The following is a 14633-nucleotide window of genomic DNA, read 5'->3' as shown; positions in this document are numbered from 1 at the left end:
AGTGTTTTTCATTAAGTTACTGTGTGTATTGGTACAAATACTTTACGCCCAGCACTCTGAGGTTAAGCCTACTGCTCTGCCAAGCTACCAAGGGGGTAAGCAGGGGTTAGCTGAGGGTGATTCTCTTTTACCCTGACTAGAGTGAGGGTCCTTGCTTGAACAGGGGGTAACCTGACTGTCAACCAAAGACCCCATTTCTAACAGAGGTGATGAGGACAGTCCTGCTGTCCCTTCGCAAGTACAGTCTGTGCAGTTGGACAGTAGCGGGTTAGCCCAAACCAGAGAGCAGGTGCATGCGGCGGCAAGCACAGAGAGAATGCTCTCTTGGGAGCTCCCCAATTTAGTTCAGCCCCAAATTCCACCGCCCAAATCGTATTGTGGAGACATCAAAATTATCTATCACAAAACAAACTGGTTTTGTAAGGCAGGCACCTGCGTTTTTGGTCCAGGGCTCGGCGGCCATATAGGGAAACATACCAAGCCCAGACATTTCTGGAAACTAGACATCTGGGGGAGTCCACAGAGGTATGACTTGGGTGGATTCACCGAAGTTTTCTAACCCAGAATACCCTGCAAAGCCGAAATGTTGAATAAATATTTTTATTCTTGCATTTCTGTCACACAAACTGCAGGAATATGCTGGGATCCACAGAATTCCTACCCAGTGTTTCCCCCCTGTCCTGATAAAAATATTACTCCACTTGAGTGCCTGTACCTAGTGCCTGCGTCAGGAATGAATCACTCCAGGGTCAACAGTTGCCCTTATGTAAGGGCCAACATTGACAGCTGTGTGATCTATTCCTGTCGCGGGCACTAGGCCTACCCACACAAGTGAGGTACAATTTTTATCGGGAGACTTGGGGGAACGCTGGGTGGAAGGAAATTTGTGGCTCCTCTCAGATTCCAGAACTTTCCGTCACCCAACTGGGAGGAAAAAGTGTTTTTTTGGTCAAAATTTGAGGTTTGCAAAGGATTCGGGGAAACAATCTGGTGAAAGCCCCACAAGTCACCCCATCTTGGATTCCCCTAGGTGTCTAGTTTTAAAAAATGCACAGGTTTGGTAGCTTTCCTTAGGTGCTGGCAGAGCTAGAGGCCAAAATCCACAGCTAGGAACTTTCCAAAAAACACGTCAGTTTTCAATGTAAAAATGTGATGTGTCCATGTTGTGTTTCCTGTCGCGGGAGTTACCATTTTTATTGGGAAACTTGGGGAAACACAGCATAGCAGAACAAGTGTTATTGCCCCCTGTCTTTCTCTACATTTTTTCCTTCCAAATGTAAGCCAGTGTGTAAAAAAGACGTCCATTTAAGAAATGTCCTGTAATTCACATGCTAGAATGGGCACCCCGGAATTCAGAGATATGCAAATAACCACTGCTTCTCAACACCTTATCTTGTGTTCATTTTGGAAATACAAAGGTTTTCTTGAAACCTATTTTTTTACTCTATATTTCAGCAAATGAATTGCTGTATGCCCAGTATAGAATGAAAACCTATTGCAAGGTGCAGCTCATTTATCTGTTCTTGGTACCTAGGGATATTGATGAGCCTACAAACCCCATATATCCCCGCAACCAGAAGAGTCCAGCAGATGTAACAGTATATTGCTTTCAAAAATCTGACATCGAAGGAGAAAGTTACAGACAAAACATGGAGAAAAATTGCATTTTTACCACCTTAATTTCAATATTGTTTTTAATTCAGCTGTTCTTTTCTGTAGGAAAACCTTGTAGGATCTACACAAATTACCCTTTGCTAAATTCAGAATTGTGTCTACTTTTTAGAAATGTTTAGCTTTTGGGGATCCAGCACTGGTTTCACACCCATTCCTGTCACTAACTGGAAGGAGACTGAAAGCACAAAAATAGTAAAAATGGGGTATGTCCCAGTAAAATGCCAAAATTGTGTTAAAAAATTTGGTTTTCTGATTCAAGTCTGCCTGTTCCTGAAAGCTGGGAAGATGGTGATTTTGTTGATGCCGTTTTTAGGGAAAAAAACACAAGCGTTTTTTGGCAGCCCTTTTTTCCATTAAAAATAATAATAATAATAACTGTATGTTGGCTAATTTCCTGGTTTCCTCCAGGGGAACCCACAAACTCTGGGTACCTTTAGAATCCCTAGGATGTTGGAAAAAAGGACAGAAATTTGGCATAGATAGCTTATGTGGACAAAACGTTATGAAGGCCTAAGTGCGAACTACCCCAAATAGCCAAAAAAGGACTCAGCACTGTGTGGGGTGGGGTGGGGGGGGGGGGGGGGGAGAGAGGGGGAAGTCCCAGCAGCTAAGGGGTTAAACCAACACCCAACTCATCTATACATAGCACTATATACACACATTTGTAAGTAGAAAAACAATCCCAGCATTTGTTTCTAAAATCATCGCGCTCTAAAAAGCAGCATGCAGTTAGGTTGCAAAGCAAGATTCGCTAGTTGAGAATTTTGTTTACATTTTCCCGATTTTTCCCATTAGGATTTGATTTGTTATGGATAGGCACGAGAACAGTAATACCTGGGTTCCTGCGTTTGGACATCGTCATACATGCCCTCTAGTGAAAGAAATGAGCAGAGAGTCTTAAAATGTCCCGAAGTAAGTTTAGTATATTCAACATTTCAGCATGCATGAATGTATTTATCTTGTTAAAACTCACCTGCACTGTATCCATTGAAACATAAAAAAAACAAAAACAATTGAGATTAGGATTTGCAGTTATATATTTGAAGTTATTTTCCACCTAAAATGTGTATGTTTTTTCTATACAAGTTACATTTCAAGAGTCCCTTATTTTTCTCCATCAGTAAATTCTATTCTGGATCCCATCTTACTTTACTTGTGAGATGCAGTGCACCAACAAACCTTAAAAGGCAATGCGCCAACACACCTTAAAAGGCCTTACCGAACATTATGTGCAATAAACCGTTCAAACGTGTCACGTTCACATCTTGTCACCAAGTTGTATTGAAAAAAAGCGCAGTGCAGGTATATCTGGATCAGCCACGCGGGGGGAGGTACATATTGTGTTTTCTATAACGTGCAATGATGTCTTATGGTCACTTTCGTACATAGACACACCAAGAACAATGGGTTCATGTAGAACAGTAAGATTAAGGTTAAACCAATCAAACAATTAGAATGAATCATAAATAACATTGTAGAAAGAAAAAAGTTTGACCCATATTAAAATTATGGATAGACCATGTACTATAAAGATCCTAAAAAATGAAAACGTGCTCTGTGCTCAAGAGATCACACCATGAAAAATACCAGAATAGTGTCCAACAGTCTGCCCAAACATGACAATGAAACAACTGCAAGCGATTGTGGTCAGAGCAATTCTCTGGTCTCTAAGTGCACACAGATCTTCAGGTATTATGTTCACATTACACGGTTGTTGACAAAACTGATTGATTTAGCCTTAAGTAATCCTACTGTGCGACTTAGAACCGCTGTTATTTGTGTTTGTATGCCCCCGTGTCAGGTGGTGGTTTGCTCCCCCTGTTCCTAATAGCCACTTTCGTACATAGCACACACAAATGTGGTAAGACAACGATGCACAGATAACTGCACATATGTCTGTAGATGTCATTGCAATTTAGCTGCTGAGAAGGGAAAAGCAGTTAGCTGTTTGATAATAATTACCTAGTTGAATGTGCTTATCAATGAATGCAGGCCTTGTTTTGGAAGACGTAACCCCATAGCTGTCATTACTGTGGTGATTCAGGTTATGTAAACAGTCATCCATTATATACTGAACTTTTGGTCTATTTCCCACTCATTAACTGCACACTACCACCTTTGCTATTACTAGTCTCTTCTGAACTCCATCTTATCTATTTTGTCATAAACTTAAACCATTAGACCTCTCATTGTATCTTCACCACTTTCTCACCTCTTCTATCAGCTGTTAGCCACTGGTACTTCCTCTCCAAACTTCAAGCTGACCATGGTCCAATCACTCTTGAAGAAACCAATGGCCGACCCCTCTTCACATTCTAACTGCTTCCCTGACTCCCAAATACAATTTTTCTCCAAACACAAATTGTAGACTTACTGCAGTGTAACGGGACCATGCTCTGCCATACCTGGATCCTCTCTAGTCAACTTTTTCTGTCACATAAAAAGAAACTGCTCCTTGCCAGGTACCAAACGTCAGTACATCTGCTCATCACAGTCACCTACCTTCTATTCAAATCCCTCATGAATATTTAAGCTGCCTTCAGTGCAATAGGGCAAAAAAACAAGGTAATGAATGGAATGCTTGAATTCATCTCAGTCACTGGCGATCACATGGGCCACATTCCAAACCACCGTTTTTTGCCCACTGTGCCATTCTATATAGAGAGCCGCCTTATGCAAATCAGTCTTGGTCCTGCCTCCACTAGAACAGTGTAACCCGAACTGCCAGGCCATGTTCCCTCCAGATCAGAACACAAGCAACTCCAGAGTGGTTTCAATCACATTAGGTCTCATCAGTGAGGTATGGCTTGAGTCCTATAGCACAGTGAGCATGAACCAACGTCTGGGCATAGATGTCGCACTTAGGGAGTCTACTGCAAAAACGAAGGCGATAGTACGGTAACTGAATTAATTTCAACCACTGGTGATAACTCAGGGACAAATTCCAAACCATAATTTTTCACTCTCTGCCATTCTAAACAAAGACATGGCTTATGCAAATCAGTCTTGGTCCTATTCAAATAGGAACAGTCCAGCCTGAACTTCCAGGCCGTGTCCCTTCAGATGGGAACAACTGCAGCCCTAGACCGGTTTCGACCTGATGGTGGGTCCCGTGCTCACTGTGCCCCTGGGACCAATATAAACCTGACTAATGAGCCCCAGTCAGGTCGAAATCAGTCTTGGGTTGCTTGTTCTTAAGTTCAGCGGGGAACCCGACTTGGGCGTTCATGCTGGACTGTTACTATTGGAAGAGGGTCAAGACTGATTTGCATATGGCTGGGTCCAAACTGAGGTGGTGTGGTAGGTAAAGGAATGATGGGTTGAAAAGCTACCTGAGCAAGTACCAATAATTAGACAATGCAAGCTTCCACCCATCATCTTTTTTTGTGTTTGATGTACCATTGATATACTGCTGGAGTAGGGTCAAGAGTGATTTGCATATGGCTGGGTCCAAACTTTAGGTGGCATGATGGGCAAAAGAACGATGGATTAGAATGCTATCTGAGAAATTGCCAGTGGTTACATTTATTGCAACCAAGCTAGAACTGACGGACGAACCCCAGTAAGGGCAAAGCTGGTCTTGGGTTGCTTGTGCTCTAGTTTAGGAGGGAACTGACCTGGCAGTTTGTGCTGTATCATTCCTATTGGAGCACAGTCAAGACTGATTTGCATACGACTGCATCCAAACTGAGGTGGCATGATGGGCAGAGGAATGATGGGTTGGAATGCTACCCAGAGAATTTGCCAGTGGTTAGACAAAGCACAAGCATTCCTACCCCCCACTCTTTGAGTGTCCGATTATTAAATTGTGGTTACTTATCCTATCCAAGAACATTTACAAAAGAAGAACTGCTTTACTCCGTATTGGTACAACAATTTATTTTCAGGTCTAGTTCTCAAAAGCCAAGCATCAATATTATCAAAATTGGACCATACAAAATCAGCTTTTGTTTTACTTCACAAAGTAGATGGTTTTGATAATCCTATTTATCATAGTTCCTTCTTGTCTTAATTAATTGTGAATGGTCAGTGTATTTAGAATATGACATAACATATTGCTTGGGAAAACACTGAGATATACAATTATGTTACAAAAAGATCAAACAAATGTTGAGAAATCCAATGCTGTACTGGACTGTCCTGTCTGGGAGTTATAAGTGATTTCATGCACACAACAGATAAATTGCGTTCATGAAACTAGGGTGTTCCCTACTCATTACGTGAAAAAAAAAAAAACACAATGGATCCAGGTGTCAAAGAGTTTCCTTAACAATTTCAGACATAGAATACTGGAGCAAAAGAGTGGCATGACCTGGGTATGGCTCGATTGGGCCTGTGCCCCATCTGCAGTCGTTCTGCTCCCCCCCCCCTTTGCCTAATTACCTCCCTCAACTGAGAATATTAAATTGATGTAGCAACCAGTACTTAAAAAAAAAAAATCTTTCAAGCTGGTCAGTCGAGCCTGCAGAATGGGGCATGGGGCCGTCAATGCTTGGCATGGCTGTCCAATGGAATTTAACTAAGACTTTTGTGTGGTAGGAATCCACAGAAGCCACCTGCCAAAACAATGAATATTGGAACATGGACCTGCAACAGTGTTCAATCCAGTTTTATGCTGCTTTGTTTATGTGCCCCAAGACTTCTGACTTGAAGACTGGCGAACGGGGAAATTGAGAAGATGGCAGACTGTTCCTGGGCATGTAGCGTTCCTCAATCTTGAAGTTTCGTGTCCTTGAGGCCCCCAGTTGACCTTCCTTCCATTACGACCTTGGGACATCATGGTGACTTAAGAGTTTCTTTCCTTTAAAGGGACATATTTCAATCACAAAGAGCACAGAGCTCTTTACGTGAATTTGAAAGTTGTTAACCAGATCTCTTAAGTCTGTTCTGACAGTAACTGTGCTCTTTGGTGGCATTCACTTAATAATTGTAATACTCAATTAAGTCTCCTTCTGAATGGTCTGTAAACCTACTAATTACTAGATAATTTATTTTTGACATTATGCATTCACTATTTGGCCCCACCACTTTTTGAAAAACAGACTCTCACTGACTCAGAGTATGGGGTGGGATTTATACCCCACTTGCCTTCAAGAAAAACAGAATCATCTCTAAACACTTGTGATTTAGTCAGACGAGGAAACCATGACATACAAAGATACACTGACTAGCACAGGATAACACAGTTTGGTGAAGAAAGCGCTGGGATTTACAGCCCCTGGTTGGCTCCACACCACCTGTGAGATTATGAAATGAAAAGTGAAGTGCAGATACTGGAAGTGAGAATGAAGAAAATGATGGCCTGATACCCAAATAATTGTATAAATCTTCCCCCAAAGGTTTATACTTATGTTCGGGATGCATGTATGATTTTTTGTTTCTATTCACAAGACATATACAGATTACTCATAGGAAATTTTAATAGTGTCCCACAGTGCTTAATTTGTGTAAAAAAAAAAAAAAAAGTAAGTGACAGGGTCCTGGTGAGGAGGCCACAGAAATGTGCACCACCAATTGCCGTTGCCAATGATAGTACCTAAACAACTACCAACAACTACACTCCTACAAGATTGGCAGTTCAGACTGTTTGAGGCTCCCTAAGCTATAAGAATGGCTTGGGTAGCAGGTATTAGTTGGTATTAAACGTATTTTGAATCCCACGCTCTGCCTGCTCAAAGATTTTCAAATGTATCACCATCAAGTCAAGGAGAACAGTCACCCAGGCGCTCGTCGGCAGCAAGTTGGACTACGGCAACGCACTCTATTCCGGCATCACTCAAAAGCTCCAAAAGGAACTGCAGAGAATCCAGAGCGCCTTGGCAAGACTCATTCTGGACATCCCTAGCTGCAGCCACATCACCGCTCACCTGAGACACCTTCACTGGCTCCCGATCAACAAATGAATCACCTTCAAGCTCCTCACGCATGCCTATAAGGCCCTCCACACCATCCAACCATCATACATCAACCACCGTCTGTCTTCCTACATGCCCACCAGACACCTCCGCTCTGCCCAACCAGCCCTTGCCACAACCCCAAGGATCCACACGAACTCGGATGGAGGAAGATCCTGCTCTTACCTTACTGTGCAGACCTGGAACGCTCTTATGCTACACATCAGGCAATCACCCTCACTACCTCAGTTCAAGAAGAACCTCAAGACTTGGCTATTTGACTGAACTGCTACTACTCCCACTCCCCCTTAGTGCCTCGAGACCCTTACAGGTGATTAGCTGTGCTTTACAAGAACCTGACCGATTGATCTCTAAATTAGACAAACGGCACCACCATGTGGCAGCTGTCATAAGTGCCGGTGTTAATTAAGTGCTGGTGCCAAGCACCAGAAACCACTGACTCAAATTAAGTACTGGTTTCCCAGCCACATATCTGGATATATTTTTTTATTTTTATTTGGGCTGTACCCTCCCAAGTTCCACAACCTTTAAATCACCTATCTAGTAATGCCACTGGCGCAAAATCAAGAAAGTATTTTAAGACATTATCATTATTCAGTATTTTATGGATTCAAAAGGATTAGCAAAAGTAGATATTAATCATTCACCTATGTAATTGTTGTGATCAACTCATTCTCTCTTATTTATTTCTATGTTCATATGAGCATAGACTTGAGCCCTACGTTTAGTGACGACAACACTGTACTGTACTCCATGACAAGAATACATATGTTTATCATCGTTATGCCACATAAATGCTAACTTTTAATGTAATCCAAGGGTGGGCAGTTGCAAACCCTGTGCTTTAAATTGACCTGGATAAGTTTACTGGGCTTTTAAGAAGGAAGGATTGCATATGTGGCAGGTGTAGTTACAACTATATATGGCAGGTATAGTTACAACTATAAATTACTCTTTTTGTGCACTGTAAAAACCTCATGATTGTGGCTATATTATACCATTTAGAAGCAGATTATTTTCAACGTGACAATACCCCTTTTTTCTTTCAATGCCTATTAGTAAGACATATGTGACCCTAAAAAACAAAGTAATATGTATACATCTTTAAGTAGAAAGCAGGTCATTAGAGCCTTCAGGAAAGAAAAAGTTTGGTAAAACTATATTGCTGAAGAAATAAGGTTAGAATAGATACTGCGCATTCTCTTGCATATAATTTAAAACATGATACATCTTTCTCGTTTGCCACACATACAATCTAAAACAAGATACGTTTTAGCCATTAAACAAATGAATATTCAAAAGTATATAAAAAATTATACAAGTCATGAAATTCCTAAATTACCTTCCAATCCAGTCCAAGCTTTTCCTCTTTTCTTTTCCTTCTTTACTTAACAGAAATTTTGGCATTCGTGTTTTTTGTTTATCATCTCCCTTTCTGATAGAAATAAAGATTATGATACATGAAAAAACAGTAGATCTACAAAAATAGGTACTTCTGACCACACACGATAGCAACCAATTGGGAAAACTTGAGGAAGTGTACCGGATGTGGGCATTGCAACAGGCAGTTTAGTTAAATGTACGCATCACCTGGTCACGAAAATCAGGAACCACATTGGAGCTTGATTTGGGAATTTTACATAATTGAGTTTTCTACACACATTTGTTGAGCTCTCACAATTACAATTTATTTCTGGGACACAAGTGCTATTTACCGATATTTTATTGGCTAATTGAGGGATCTAAGCTCTTCAGAAAGAAGAATAAATAGGTGCATATGATCCTGGGATCCTCCCCCTCCTGGTACCTCTTCCACCTCAAGTTTACTTTGGCAAATACCTTAACCAGAGCACACACACGGGGCACTGCTTTTCTTTCAAAATTTCAACTTATACTCAGGCTTTTTGATATTACGCTTACCAATGGGAACTCAATTTGTCCCTATTAATTGTGCTCATCCCCTGCTGTTTGACAAAAATTGCAAATGCTGTACTTTTTTTTCCCCCGTCAACCTTTAATCTTTGCTTTCATTCTGAAGAGTTATTTCCCAAAACTAATCAGATTTAGAATTTTGCAGTTGTTTATTTCCCCCCCTTAAGCTTCAAATTAGATTCAGCTGCCCAATATGAAGCATATCACAAACCATAAACCCTCCTTACTATGCACACATTTTCTAGTACTTCGAACAGGCAGCATTGTCACAGCTGTAATATTACAAATGTATACAAAAATACATTTCAATGGATGGAGCCTTCATATCAGATGAAGAAAAGGGTCGCGATGCTGCCTCTCCCTTTTTTAAAAATCAAATTTTTTGCACCCAAACTTCTGGAACGCATTACATTCAGCGGACATGATAATTGAGCAGCGACAGCTAGGATGGGCAGGAGTAACTCACCTCAGCATGACTGGTCTTATATCATAAGACTTCTGCTGCAAACTTAGCCCTCCATTGCCAACTGCAGGGGCACTGCCACGCGGCAAACATCACACAACCACTATGGAACTAGTGCAAAAGATTCTGTGCAAGCGTGCTGGGTGTTCCCTCTCTTTCGAGATGATTGGAGATGTTCTGAGCAACATTTGTGGTGCTTGAATCAGATGACCTCAAACATTTCTCTTAATTGTTTTGGACTTAAATAACTCAATGTACTGTCCATCCTTGAACGGCAGGCACCAAATATTTGCTGCTTTCAAGAATTCAAATATACAAACTTTAAAAGTCTCATTTAATTGTGGCTCGCAATCAGATTGAGCTGAATACTATCCTCATGGCATGACATTTACGCAAATACTCTGTATTTCTGTTCTTGCCTTCTGGGTTTACGTTCTGTAGTTCGTCTGGACAACTGGCATTTCAAATTGTATTCCAGTCGCACCTTGTGCCTAGATAGGAAGCATTTTCACAATTCAAATGAAAGAACAGATTATATTAATGTCATGAATACTAAGGGATAGTATGTTAACCTTGTTTTGGCACCTACTACCCTCTGTTTTTCTAAATGCCTGGTGAATGCAAGTCACTCTGTTCCATATTCACCTCCCTACATTCTTATACAATTGTCACATATCCCTAGACAATACTCAGGAGGCAAGCTACATTTTCTTAAACTTACAGCTGAATATCTAGTTGCAGTTATTACGTTCAAGGTAATTATTGGCCGTCTAGATCTCCTTTCTGTAAGCACGTTTTTAGTGTGCTTTATAGATCTGCCTGTTTTTAAAGGTTTCTGCACTAATAACAATCAAGGAAACATGCTAAACAAATGTCAGGGCACCAGCACATGAAGAAAAGCCTTATTCATAAGTTTTAATTCATGCAAAATTAAATTCTACACTTCCAGCAGCACAGGAAATTAGGGGAATGTGGGACATTCTGATGAGAACAAAATCCATTTCTACTCCCACCACTCCTTGAGCAAGGGGTGAAGCAAGCCACCCTGAGGGGAAGATAGAATCATGAGACCAATACAAGTTCACCCCTCCATCCCCCAGGATGATGGGCACATCCACATGTATACTTTTGAGTCCCTTACCGCAACATCACCCACCTTATAAAAAGCAGGTGGTGTTTCTTCGGCAAAAACCTATTGAAAATCAATGAATGTGGACACCCTATACACAGGGAATTTGAGATAGATTAAATGTAATGTTGGCAGAGGGAGGAGACACTTCGTGGTGCAGCCCAGTGTACAGTTCTGGGCGGCCAAACCTTCAAAGGAACAGATATATTTAATCAACAATATAATGCAAAACAACGAACGTCGAGAAAGGCCTTGTCTGCTTTTAGTAAAAGGTTGATAGGCAGATTTATGGTTTCAATAAGAATAGGATGCTTCTGTGGGAGTGCTGAATCCAGTATCTTCTTAAAAACATTCTAAAAACGATAACCCGGGTACACATACTGAATAAAATATAACAACTATTTTTATTTTAGAGTTTGGAGAAAGTAATACGAATTCCGAGAAACAAAATGAAAATCAGGCAGGATTTCCAATTAGTGAAGAAACATAGTGGATGTGTAAGGGAGTTGGGCAAAGTTTATGGGAGCGAGGCTGAGCATTGCCATTGAGAAATGATGGGAAGCTGTAAAGAAAGAGGACACCAGTTATTCCCATATCTTTATTCCTTAGCCACAATCCAGAGGTGTATGTGCAGTAAACTCAACACACAAGCATACAATAGCAAGACCACACCAGCGCAGAGACACAGATAGTCCTATCAGGTTTAGTGCAGTACTTGCCCACCACCCCTTAGTTCTACCTTCCATGTCTGGGAACTGCCTGTGCATCGTCGTCAAGGATGGCCATCAGAGATGCTCTATACCAGTGATCAGATGCTATTTAATAATTAAGGCAGACCTTGATGCTCATTTCGCCAAACTCAAAGAGAGCAACTTCAATAATGGAGCTTTAAGACACTCCTGAAAATAATATAAGGCTTGAACCAGTCAAATTAGCGGGGTACGGCGATTTGCACTAAATCTAAGCTTTTCTTACTTTCTTCCAACCTGTGTGGGCACAGGCAGTGTAGCAACATGCATATACTCCGTTGGCAAACACTACAAAACAGAGTTTCCTTCTTCTATGGAGTACTATGGATGTAGACTAACTCAGACATGCATTGCTTCACTCTGCTCCTGTCGCGTGGGCTCTCATTATTCTAAATGAGACTACTGGATTTCTAGGCAGCAGGATCGATAACGGTGTGGGGGACTGAGTCTGACCCACGTGTAAAGAACTCTGTCACCCTAAATCCGTTTTTTGCTCCGGCTAACTAGCAGTGCCTCATTTCTCCCATGTGGAAGGAATGATTCGGCAGCCGAGCGCATGACATCTTTGGAACTTCTCAGGGAAGTCGTGGTTACTCAGATCCAAACCAACTCTCTTATTTACAATATGATCTCATATACAAATGACAAAGACAGTATAAGTTTTATATAATGTTTTAATAAAACGACTGTATTTTAGATATTAAGGCGTGAACCGCAATAACCAGAACCATACAACACAGTAGGATTGAGATAGTCACCAGGAGAGTAAAACATAAGAACAAAGCTATCATATTTCCTAACAGTTTCTACTCTCCCTCTGCTTGTTCTATTTAGAGCACAGCATGTTAAGCTTCTAGCTTGCCTATTAGAATCACTGTGGAGACATCAGCCCTCATACCTGAGCAAAGACCTGTGATCTTGGTTCAGCATCTGCAACGAAGCAATCAGAGTCTAGTTGTGGTTCCCTGGTCGGAATCTCCCTCTTGCGTGTATTGGGACAAGGAAGTGATTTTATAACTAACATGTCATCGTGATCACAAAATGTCCCTACGCAGGAATGTCAAGTCTAAACCCCTACCACGTCTATCGGCAATGTACCAGACTGTTTCCTTGACCGAAGCACAGAGTAAATATGTTATGGAGAACTCCAGTGCTGAAGTAGGCAAAACAGTGTGATATGAATAAAAAACAACACCGTAGAACTGGCTATTTGAAAAGTGCACAGAGGCTCTAAGCTGTCAGCAAATGAATAAAATATATTCAGGGCAAAGTGCACAAAGGCCTAAAGCCTGAAGCTAAAGCGCAATGAATACGTAAAACTAACCACACTACACTCCTTTCGATGTTTACTGCTCTCACTGCGGATACACAGTGACCTCGTTTCGTCTTCCTTTCATGTCATAAGATGCTTGGCTCAACTCTCTATTCTATTTAGTTCTTCCTTCTAATTCATTGTGAAATAAATTTCTATTTGCAGCGTTAGTATTTTTTGATTTCTACAGGGCTACTAAGAGGCGGTAGGTGCAAATCCCTGGGACTCCCTCCCCGGCGAACGTCCGATTGAAGGAAACTGGACGGAATGACCCCCATAGACCTCTTGTGTTTCATTAAAGAACGGATGGCCCCCCAGCTGATAGAATAAACGTCTGGGAAAACCGCTAGACACACAGTAATATTGCTACTAAGGGACCAAACACAACGTGTTGTAGCCATAGTAGGCTGTAGAAATTTGAGAGAGAGAGCGAGATTGATCAACATAAAAGGGGCAAGCAAAGAAAAATAGTACCTAGTAGATAGGCTGAAACAGAGCCGATTCCATAACGGCGCAGAAATTAGCGGAAATAGGAACAGCCATTCGCAGTGCCAACAGGCGAGTGCGTAGTGTGGGGAAAGGTGGAGGCCGCCTGTCGTTCGCAGACACTGTGCCGTGGTTTAACTCCTATGCATCGCAAGTGACACGCCGCCGACGCTACAGCACTTAGCCCCCCGTGACAAAACTAATATAACACAACGCTGAATTCGGAGTTTGGCAATAACTTCAAACGTGTACCGTCTGATGGGAAAACCAAAGACCCCACGTGCTCCCCCAGGAACCATGGGCCCAACTAACCCACCTCTAGCACCCGGAGCCACAGACGCATACCAAACCCTTCAGAAAATGGAAGAGACATTGCAAACGCACTCAACACAATTCGAAAAAGTGCTGCAAGCCATACTGGAAACTAAAACAACTCTGGAAGCGAAAATTGGCTCAATCATGGAAGATGTTAACTTGCTTCGTACGGACCAGCAGGCGCTAGCAGAAAAGGTCGTTGAACTTGAAAAAGATACGTCCCACCTTAAACCATCTATTTTAGAAGTTAAATCCCAATTAAGCGCCATAACAGCAGAAGTTGAGACACTTAAGCGACGAGCAGAAGAAGCCGAAGGCAGGTCGCGACGAAACAACATTCGGTTTGTGGGATTTCCAGAGCGCGTCGAAGGCCCAAATACAGAACTCTTTATCGAAAAATGGCTGATTGAAACGGTGTTGAAAAATAACGTTCCAAAGTTCTTTTCAATAGAACGCGCCCACAGGATTCCGGGCAGACCCCCTCCACCAGGTGCCTACCCGCGTCCCCTCATAGCGAAACTATTGAATTATCGTGACAGAGACCTTATATTACAATTATTCCGAAAATTAAACCCAATACACTTTGAAAACACGCAAATAACCGCCTACCCAGACTTCACAGTGGAGGTACAAAAAAAACGAAACTCATTTTACCGGG

At 41.7% G+C, this 14633-nt stretch overlaps 1 protein-coding gene across 5 annotated transcripts in view; it reads right to left on the bottom strand.

Annotated features, from left to right (window-relative positions):
• Positions 1-14633, bottom strand: part of FYB2 (FYN binding protein 2) — a 408342-nt gene that overhangs the window by 61245 nt on the left and 332464 nt on the right. For all 5 annotated transcript variants that reach the window (XM_069232598.1, XM_069232597.1, XM_069232596.1 and 2 more), the window contains exon 12: positions 8932-9024. In XM_069232598.1, the coding sequence (XP_069088699.1) occupies positions 8932-9024 (93 nt within the window). The remainder of the gene's footprint in view (positions 1-8931; positions 9025-14633) is intronic.

Source organism: Pleurodeles waltl, chromosome 4_2 (assembly GCF_031143425.1).
Source record: "Pleurodeles waltl isolate 20211129_DDA chromosome 4_2, aPleWal1.hap1.20221129, whole genome shotgun sequence".
Taxonomy (NCBI): Eukaryota; Metazoa; Chordata; class Amphibia; order Caudata; family Salamandridae; genus Pleurodeles; species Pleurodeles waltl.
The sequence above is the reverse complement of the archived record's forward strand: the minus strand, read 5'-3'. Positions and strand labels throughout refer to the sequence as shown.